We start from the raw sequence: 9593 nt of genomic DNA on the forward strand, positions 1-9593 counted from the left end.
TAGTCTAGCTAATACACATTACTAACAATAACTTTTCTTACACCTGTCCATTTTTATCTTTGATCCCACCCAATTCTTGTTTATGCAGTCCAAGGAGTCCAATTCCGAGTTTTCTTTTCCAGATGCCCGTAGTCGTTCCGTGGCGCAAGTACCATTCTCGCTTTTCCACTGTAAAAATCGTGGCTCAATTTGCCATTCCGCCGCATCTGCAACTCCATTGCCAAAATTCGCAAGAAATCTCCATTCATACGAGGCTCCCGTGGACGGAAAATGGGCAGACAATTTTGCTGCACATCGTACGTCTGCATCTGGATACATGGCAATTGCTCGACCTCTTCGCCGTCGATTGCACCAGAAGCCACGCCAACAGGACTAGACTGCGGTGCAGTGTAACACAATGCTGTCGTTGACTGCCTTTCAGACAATGGAACTTGCATTGTAAGAGCGCGAGCTGATGATCGGGCCGTGACGCCGCCTGCGGATAGCGATCTATATCTGATCTCTCTGCCTGGGACATGAGTACGCCCAGGCACACTCTCCGATCTCTGTCTTCGCGTAGTCGACGACGAGCGTCTTTTTGTCAAGCTAGCTGAAGAGTTGTGTACTGGCGAGTTGGACATATGGTGGTCGACACTGCGGGAGCGACGAGGCTGCTCGAGGTGATCGATCTCATCCTTGGACATGTACTCCTCCTGGTGTCGCGCCATTGACGACGCGATCCATTTCAACGAGCGCAGAGACGTGTTGATTTTGGCGACCATGCTCGAATGCTGTCGCGCATACTCCTCTTCCAGGAGCTCTTGCCGTGACTTCCGTCTTGGAGGCACCTGCGGACGTTTTGCGTTTCGAATACGGATTATGTCCGGGATCGAGGTCGGAGTCGAGGGCGTCGGGCGAGCCTCCGCAGGAACAAATGTCATTGCGGAAATACAAACTCCATTCTCGTCAAGAGCGACACATAGTGGATCATCGTTGTACATGGCAATCGATTCCGAAAGCTGCTTCCGGTGTCGAGATGCGGCCGATGACGAACTCTGGGGCTGAACTGTGGAAGTTGTCGATGACGAGTTGAGTGTGGAGGTCTCCGAGCCGCTATCTTCAGCATCCGTGACAGGAAAATACTCTGTGTCGGAGGAGAAAGGAGTAGTGGGTGATACTCGCGGTGAAGAATCCGTAGATGACACAGACAAAGACAACTGAGGTGGGGAATTAGACAATGGCGGCGAGACAGGGGTCACCCGTGTTGGATTAACTTCGTGCATGCGATGCCCATTGGACGGCGACGGTAATGGGGATTCCTCCGCATCAGAATCAGAGTCGGAGTCGACAGGAGGTGGTGTCAACAGCTCGACCAGCTCGCTTGGATATGTTCGCTGCTTCTGGCGGGCCAATTTTCGCCGCGAGGACGAAGATGGTGACGAAGTTGACGACAGAGCCGAAGATTTTCGGGAGGTTTTCGGGCGAACCGGAATAGTATCTGTGGTTGCGCTGGTCTCCCTATTACGTGAATTCGGGCTCGTCGACCGCTGTATAGACGGCCGTTGTGATGACTTCTGTAGTTGAGCAGTTGATTCGTCTTTCACTGAAGGTTTTCTCCTTCTGACGGGCTTTGAGCTGGTTCTGGGTAGTGGGATGGCGGTGACTGCTAGAAGGGCAGCGACAGCTGGAGGAACATCCTGCCTTGCCTTGCGGCTATGTTGTGACGCCGAGTTTGTGGATGCTGGTTGATGGAACCCAGCAGCGACCGGATCCATATGGCGGACAATGAGAGTCTCTGCTGGCATTTGGTCAAGGTCGAACAAGAAAATGGCCGGAAACGGCGTTCGACGAAGTGAGCATGAGAAGCTGAGATGGGAGAAGAAGGGACGAGAGCACGCGAAGTATGGATAGTGAATGTAGTGTACAATAATACAGCTTCAGATCGGCGACGGAGTAAGCAGAACGCGGATCTGCCGATGGCAAGTACGCTGACGAACATTTTGGTGCACTTCGTCTGCCACCGGTGGTATCAGGAATAGCAGAGTGCCACCAACGCTAATGCGCCAGATGCGTTAATACCGATTGCCTCCTTTGCCCGATGTGCTAGACGACGTATATGTTCTCCTGGCCTGTTGAAATATAGGAGCGGGTCTGCCACCTCAATTTCTCAATCCGAGTGTACATGTGTCAAGCATCCTCGTCTCTCAGATAGGCACTGATAACACACAGAAAAGGATAATAACAAAATCGAAAGTCTCAACTACAATATATTACTAACTTACAGCATCAACAAAAAGTTTCTAGCATCCACAATTAACGCCGAAATATTCCATTAAATCGAGGAATATTTGGTCCGAGAGGGCTGGGTCAGATATGTTCAGCTAGTGCAGGCAAGTTTCCGTGGCCGCAGGGCACTAGTGACTAGCGCTGCGTTGGAGTGCAGCTGATAACACAGACAACCATTTGGTATGAACTTTGTACCATAATTTTACCGCAACCGTTCATTAGTGCACTAGCCTGCTTTCGTCATAAGCACCTCAAATTATTCCATACTAACGTTCGACCAGGCTAACATCATCGGCTAGTCACGTTAAATGTTCCCACAGTTACGCTGCGGGAATGTAGTTATTGCCTTCTGATCTCCCAGTAGAGTCATAACAGCTTATATCAGTTGTCATTAGAAGCAGCACGTAGTGACGCGCAGGCGAGGCTCAGCGGTCTGATAGCGTGTCTCGTGCACTGATAAGTGATAACGTGGCGCCGATAGCAACTGTACGATTCTGGTTGAAAGTCGAAGGGGGGAGCGACCTGACGTTTTGGGAAATAATGCTATCGCACATCCGTCGCGACGCCTGTGCAGATGCGTAACGAACTTAACAGCGACCGCGGCCCACGCAGAAATCTGGCTCTAGCCAATAGATAAGCTTTCGCTTGACTCTCCATGAAACAGTAATGCTATTTTTCCATATACCCTAGCCAGCATTGCAAGCTCATTCTCACGGACTTTGCTACGGCATCTCCGTGATGAGTCGTCTTCTCGCAGTGAAAGCTACTCTATCAAAATCTGCAGCTGCTTCCGAAATACACCGCGGCATCATCCATGGATGGGTGTGAGCTATCTCTCCGCATCGAAAAAATATTTATAGCCGTCAGATCGGTTCATCACCAAATGAATAAATGTGCTCCAAGCTGGCGACATGCGGCACTTGCTATATATCAAGCATCGATCAAATCCGCAGTATCATTCCATCCCTGATCCGCCGCTATTGGTCGAATATTCTTACTGCTCCACCCTTTTACATCCAAATTGCCTTATTGCCGTCTTGGCGATCACTAATGTAGCCAGCCCTGTCTTGCCCCATAATGATACCCCTTGGTCGCTGGCGCTCCGCAATATGACAGTTTCTCTTAGCTCGTGCTGCTCGACGCCACAAAACGAGAAGAGAATGACGTAACTTCTCGAACAGGATGACCATTCCCACAGGCAAGGGTTATTCCATTGCCAAAAGCTACCTCTATACCTTACTAAAGCCACAGCCTTTCCATTTTCGGTCCGTTATAATCAAGTGATATAATGATACGCATCCGATCTTGATAAATTTATTCAAGTACTTGTAGTCTATCTAATTTGTATTCGTCTTGCGAATATTATTCGCTTAATTTGACTGCTTCAATTTACTTCTCGACCTCTGCAACTTTACTACTAATAAGAAATGTTTTGGTCCAAATATGCCGCTTGAATGACTTTATTTACATGGTATCTACACTAGTAACGACGCATAACATTACTGCCATTGCACTGGCGGTAGTATATCAAAGTACGGATCTGTGAGAAGTTCAGTATTGTAGCCGAGGTTCAGTGCTAGGTAATCTTCGCAGTTTCCGCCAATATCCATTTTAATTTTATGAGCTAGTAAAGCTGATAGATGTAATAGTCAAGAAAGCACTCATATTAAGCAGGAGACCCCTTCTTGAGCCTTTGAGAAGTTAATTATTTGCTAGATTAATAAATCAGCTGCTGCGGCGCCCGCGGCGGTCCTACACATGCACGTAGGTAGCAGCTGCACGCGATTATACACGAATATTCGGCGAATATTGTTCCTAATACTCAGTAGTTGCAAATAACGAACACCCAATATAGTCGATTACTGCGAATGTTCGTATTGGGAACGGCCCTATAAATTTGGGCTGTTGACGATATTCGACACCGATTATCCTGCGTCGGATACGATATCGGCTATAATCCCCAGGCGGCGAATACGAATACCCGAATATTATTCGAAGCATTCTATCCCGATATTCGATATTCGACATAGCAATGATAGCATTACAAGATCGACAGTAGAGAAATGAATTCAAGCTGCCACAGTTTCCTAAGCCTTCGTAGACGGGCTTTTGCCGGTTAGGGTCTCGTACAAGTGTTGACACAGTAGATTCGGGCTGCAGTCATGTTATCTCTATAATTTTGAACAACTAGGCCCTGTGCATAGCTGTCGCACGCCTTACTCTTACTTCTATGCAATTGGCAAGAGTTTCTCCTCTTCATATTTTTCTAGAGGTTTGAATTATTCGAAGCTCTACTATTTTTCTAAGGATACTGCGGGTCCGAGGGTCAGTACTTGTTTCAGATATCGATCGAATATATCGTGTGCTTCCATAAAGGAATTGGCATTCAATTACGAAACATTATAAGTAAAATCAACGCTAAAACTACAAAGAATCGAACCTTGTCATTATCACCAATTGCAAGCGCCTGCAAATCAAGCTATATGGACAGATTATAAAGTATTGCGGAGCGATTATTCCTTCATACAATGCATGACTTAGTCATGATATCATACAGAGTAGATTATTAATGAGCAATAAATGGACGCATGAAATGTTCGTGTAAACTTAAAATTTCAAGATCAGGATCACTCCGCGAAAATAAAAAGACATGAATGTAAAACAGAAACAAATAGTACATAAAAGGAAAGACAACTTAATCATAACAACAAGAAAAGCAACAAAACTTTTATATACCATAAACGATGACACGAAACGCACTTATCATTCCTAGCACACAAACAAATCCTTATGATCCAACGGTAGCGAAAAATGAAGAATGGAATTGAGTAGAGAATATCTGTCCCCGTGACATCGTGGCATTCTTTGTCCCTTTAGCATGGAGCGACTCCAATCTATACTTTTTGATGCAACAAATCCCCGTCCAACCATACTCGGACCGTACCTTGACCCAAATCCTCCCTTTACTTTCCGTTAGTCGCACGCTTGTTCTTGGGAACAACAGACCACTCCGAATCACCCTCCACCGCAATCTTTGCGGCAGCCTCGCTCGCGCTGTCCGCAGTCTCCGCAATAGCGGCCTCTAAGGGAGCAGGAGCGACCTTGATGTCGCTCTCAACAACGGTAGCGGGATCCTCATCATCTTCGTCAGGAACAAAATCATCAGACGTGGCGGCATTGCGTAGCAAGTCGAATTGCTTAGTAGCAGGACTTTCCTCCTTCTTCTCTTCATCGGTGTCCTTGTTCGTGCGTGGTCGGCGCTCCGTGACGGGTGCGCGACGATTTCCGCGGGAAGCCGGAGCAACCGCTCCAGTCTTCGCCGAAGCCTCTCGCTCCTTCTCCTGCTGCGCGCGTTGGCGCTGGCGCTCCACTTCCTTATCAGCCATCTTATCTTCCAGTTCCCGGAGCTTCTTGGCAGTGTCAACCGGAGCGGCGCCGCCGAATGGGTTAGGCTTGTTAGAAGTTATAGGGGCTGGCCCGGGAGTCTCGGATTCGATTGGCTGAGTTCGGGGCTTAAGATTCAATCTCCTGCGTTCGGCAGGACGAGGCTTGTCTTCAGAGTCAGGTGTTGCAGAACCATCTCGAGATCTGCTTGAAGTCCCAGATTTTCGGAGTCCCTCAAATGCAGCACCGGATCTCCAGTTGTCGAATGATCTCTGATTGTCAGGTTGTGCATCATCCTGTCCGCGAACGGACCGGCTGCCAGAGGACGACCGGCTTGGGCTGAAAGCACTGCTTCTTCGGCGTCTGTTCTCCTCCGAAGCAAGAGGCGGTAGTGGTCCACGTCGCTCCCAGCTGTCGAAGTCGCGGACTTTTCCGTCAGAAACTACTCGCCGCTCGTTAGTACGGCCGGATCTCCAGTCACCCTGAGTACGGTCTTCCTTGGCTACAATTAGTTAGCAACATGATATATTCCGAACGAAGGAAACAAGGGATCAGTTACGAGGATCGGCAACGTTGACCCGGATCACGCGTCCAAGGAGGTCACCACCAGTTCTGTCCAGGGCCTGCTCCAACGACTCCCTGTCTTTAAACTCGACATATGCGAAACCCTTTGGTTGCTCCAATCTGTCACGCATGATACGGATGCCGTCAATGCTCAGGCCGGAGAAATAGTCAGCAAGGACATCCTCCACAATCTCATTAGAAAGGTTGCCAATGTGAGCTGTATAAGGGGGCTTGTCGGGGATAGGGAGAGGCTCTCTCTCCGGACGGTCACGGCCATGCTCTTCACGAGGCTCGTGCTTCTCAAATCGACTTCCGCGAACCTTATCATCAAATTCTGTATATAAAATAGTTAGATCCGACTACTACTATATATATGCATGCCGTTTTGTACCCCTTGGTGGGCGATCGAAGCGGTCGCCAGAGCCATATCTGTCGCCGCGATCACCGCGGTCGTTATAACGATCGCTAGAACGATCAAAAGAAGATCCTGCAAATGACTTCTCAGCTGCAAACAAGCACAAGTCAGCAAACCGCATCAAAAAGTAGCATATTGTCATTGTTCGTACCGGGAGGAGGGGCGTCTGGACTAGGAGTAAGCCAAATATCCACGAGCAATTACTTATACTACAAGCAAATTCACCACTTACTTGAAACAGGCAAATCCTCCATCTCATCGGCCCAAGATCCATATGCTGTCGCCAAGTGTCAGCACCCGTCAAAGTCACACAAGGATATATTATATTTATATCTGCAGGGAATCATCAACATACTCTCGTCCTTCAAAAAGTCGGTAAGACTCATCTTTGTTCCTTTTTTGGGAGCTACAAGAAAATACAAGTCAATTCCGATCGGAGACAGTGCCAATCTTCGTATCTTCCATACCCATGATGAAGCGTGCTAGATGTCCAACAACTCTTTAAGCGTATTTTTCGAAATCTAGATACGACGTCAATACACTGATAACGACAAATCATTCAAATGATGTAGGATTAGCAAAACTATGCGAGTGAGACTAAGTGTTCTTACATAAGTTAAAATACAACCTTTGCGTGGTTGTGGAGATGCGATGTGTAAAGACTCAATTCGTTCCGAAAAAATTATGGCGAAAGGAACGAGCCGTCAAGTCTGCGCGTCAGGGCCTGCGTTAAGCCAAATATGCCCTTACAAGGAGAGAGAGGAATTCCAACGGCCAGCGCTCCTCGGTTCTTCCCAATTTCTGCACAAACGCATAATGATAAAAACACTACACCCCTATATTTACAGTTGTACTGCATTTGCTCCCTATCCGCGGCTACAAGTCCGAATTACTTCTGATGGTATACGCTAATTTGGGATCGGATCAGTTCTTACATAATTCATTCAGATTGTCGAATCAATCTGGTATTGGGAATCTGACGACAATATATCAATTCTATCAACTTCTCTACGCCAATAACTTTTTCACCTGAGTTAATCTTTACCAAACTGTGCCTTCGTCTACCCGACCGAATGATACTTGCAAATGAACAGATATGGGGAATCTATGTGTATAGCACTGGATTATTCGACTTCTCCTTGTTCTGCCAAGTTCTCTCCACCATGGAGTCGGATGTATTTGCTGCATCTAGGGATCTCATCCTCAACATGGCCAATAGCAATGACTGTTCCGCCCCAGTCATTCACAAACTGCTTGCAGCGGAATATGCTTTCGTCGTTCATTCCTGAAAACGCTTCGTCCAAGATTAAAATTTCTGGGTTTTTGACAATTGCGCGCATGAATAGTACCAGCTTCTGATCGTTCAAAGTCAGATCGGAAAATAGTGTCTCCGGGTTCACGTTGAAGTACTCTAAAAGGCCGTGAATGCGCTTGGTCTGTTCTTCCTTGGTCAAAATGCCTGCAACATGACTTACGCTGGAGGGAGGCAAAAAACTTCCAACTGTAAACCCAGTCGACACGGCTTGGAATGCTGTCAGAGTAGAAGGAAATATCGCGTGAATCTCTGGTGATGCATGGCCAATGACTTTATTGATGGAGAAATAATTTTGACGACCAACCTTTCGTGGCTCGTTGAAGAGGCGAATCTTCGAGTTCCACGACTGAGGATGGTCAGCGGTTATCATGGACAGCAGAGTGCTCTTTCCGGTACCTTAAGATAGTCAACATGACTCGATCTGCTAACAGCTACTAATGGAATGGCACATACCGTTGTTACCCCGCAAGTGCCAACGTTCTCCTCGTCTGACAGTCCACTTTAAATTTTTCAAGACAACATTTCCCTTATAGGCGATGGTGATATAATCTATATCAATTATTGAATCAATGCCTGGTCGTATTGGTGGCAAAAGTTGAGCAGCTTTAAAGTTGTAGGATCGATCAATGAAGATGTTGGTCCGCCTGTCTCGAAGCTCCCGCAGTTTTTCCCCAACTTCATCTCTTGTTCCGCCTCTAATAAGTCCCGACTCATCAATGACTGCTACATGGGAAACCCAATCAGGGATAGGTTCATGTGCCCGTAATCCGAGAATGACCTGGGGTGCAGGAGCCAATTCGCCCAATAGCTGGGATAGTGTTGAAGTAGAGACGGGATCAAGGCCCACTGAGCAGTTGTTAGACGTCTACTTGACAAATAGTTGTTTATCATGCTGAAGACATACAAAATGGCTCGTCTGCCAATAATATCTTTGGACTGGACAGCAAACCTCTAGCTATCCGCGCGCGTCTCATTTGACCGTTGCTTAGAGTCACAATCCATTGACTCAACAGCGGCTCCAATCCTAGTCGCTTGACAACTCTCTCATAGACCTGCATCTGCTCCTCAGGGGACTTCCCATCAGTCGCACTACTTAGCGGCTTTTTCAAAAAGGTAGCTAAATCGACGTCCTCTGGTTCCCTGTATGACTCATATCTCGCCGATAGGTATGCGGGCTTTATATCTGTCGCAAAGGTAACCAAAGAAGTGACAGAAGCTGGCCAAACTGACTTCTCCAAAAATGGATACGACCTCGATTCCGCTGGAATCGCGGTATACCTTCCTGCAAGTGCTGCAAGAAACCTCGTCTTGTGAGTGCCCGTAATCGCCCATTGCTGCGTTGGTAGAATTGTAAGCGTCGTTGGATTAGGAAAGATTTCCTTGGCAAAGTGTTGTGGCCGGAGAATACAGTTTTGGAAAACGACCAGCGGCTTCGTTGGATTCGTCATTTGTATCCAACTATTTTGATAAGTTGCCCGTATCACTCATTCAGTAGAGTTGATCTGCCGAATTGGTGTTTATGGCCGATGCGCGTTGGCTCCTTGAGTCGCATGTCCCGGAGTCCTCGATCGATGTTCGGAGCCGCACCGATGTAGAGGACTGACTCACTGCAGGGCAGAAATCTAGGGAGCCCTTGTCCATCTGGAAGTG

The 9593-nt window shown here is 47.5% G+C and overlaps 3 protein-coding genes across 3 annotated transcripts; all 3 read right to left on the reverse strand.

The window, feature by feature from the left end:
• Window positions 1-80: 80 nt before the first annotated feature.
• Window positions 81-1784, reverse strand: V1513DRAFT_423080 (uncharacterized protein; the record flags this gene model as incomplete). The annotated part of the gene is made up of 1 exon (XM_066896016.1): window positions 81-1784. The coding sequence occupies one exon, from the start codon at window positions 1782-1784 to the stop codon at window positions 81-83; it is 1704 nt and encodes a 567-aa protein (XP_066755974.1).
• Window positions 1785-5228: 3444 nt separating this feature from the next.
• Window positions 5229-7099, reverse strand: V1513DRAFT_429483 (uncharacterized protein; the record flags this gene model as incomplete). The annotated part of the gene is made up of 7 exons (XM_066896319.1): window positions 5229-6151; window positions 6209-6547; window positions 6605-6718; window positions 6780-6794; window positions 6861-6905; window positions 6984-7034; window positions 7096-7099. The coding sequence occupies 7 exons, from the start codon at window positions 7097-7099 to the stop codon at window positions 5229-5231; spliced, it is 1491 nt and encodes a 496-aa protein (XP_066755975.1).
• Window positions 7100-7313: 214 nt separating this feature from the next.
• V1513DRAFT_437658 (P-loop containing nucleoside triphosphate hydrolase protein) lies at window positions 7314-9567 on the reverse strand. Its single transcript, XM_066896952.1, has 3 exons — window positions 8848-9567; window positions 8397-8789; window positions 7314-8339 (listed from the first exon to the last, which is right to left on the reverse strand). Exons 1-3 carry the CDS (start codon window positions 9389-9391, stop codon window positions 7753-7755), a joined length of 1524 nt encoding a protein of 507 aa, XP_066755976.1. The 5' UTR covers window positions 9392-9567; the 3' UTR covers window positions 7314-7752.
• Window positions 9568-9593: the final 26 nt, after the last annotated feature.

Source organism: Lipomyces chichibuensis (assembly GCF_038497645.1).
Source record: "Lipomyces chichibuensis strain CBS 12929 unplaced genomic scaffold V1513scaffold_3, whole genome shotgun sequence".
Classification (NCBI taxonomy): Eukaryota; Fungi; Ascomycota; class Lipomycetes; order Lipomycetales; family Lipomycetaceae; genus Lipomyces; species Lipomyces chichibuensis.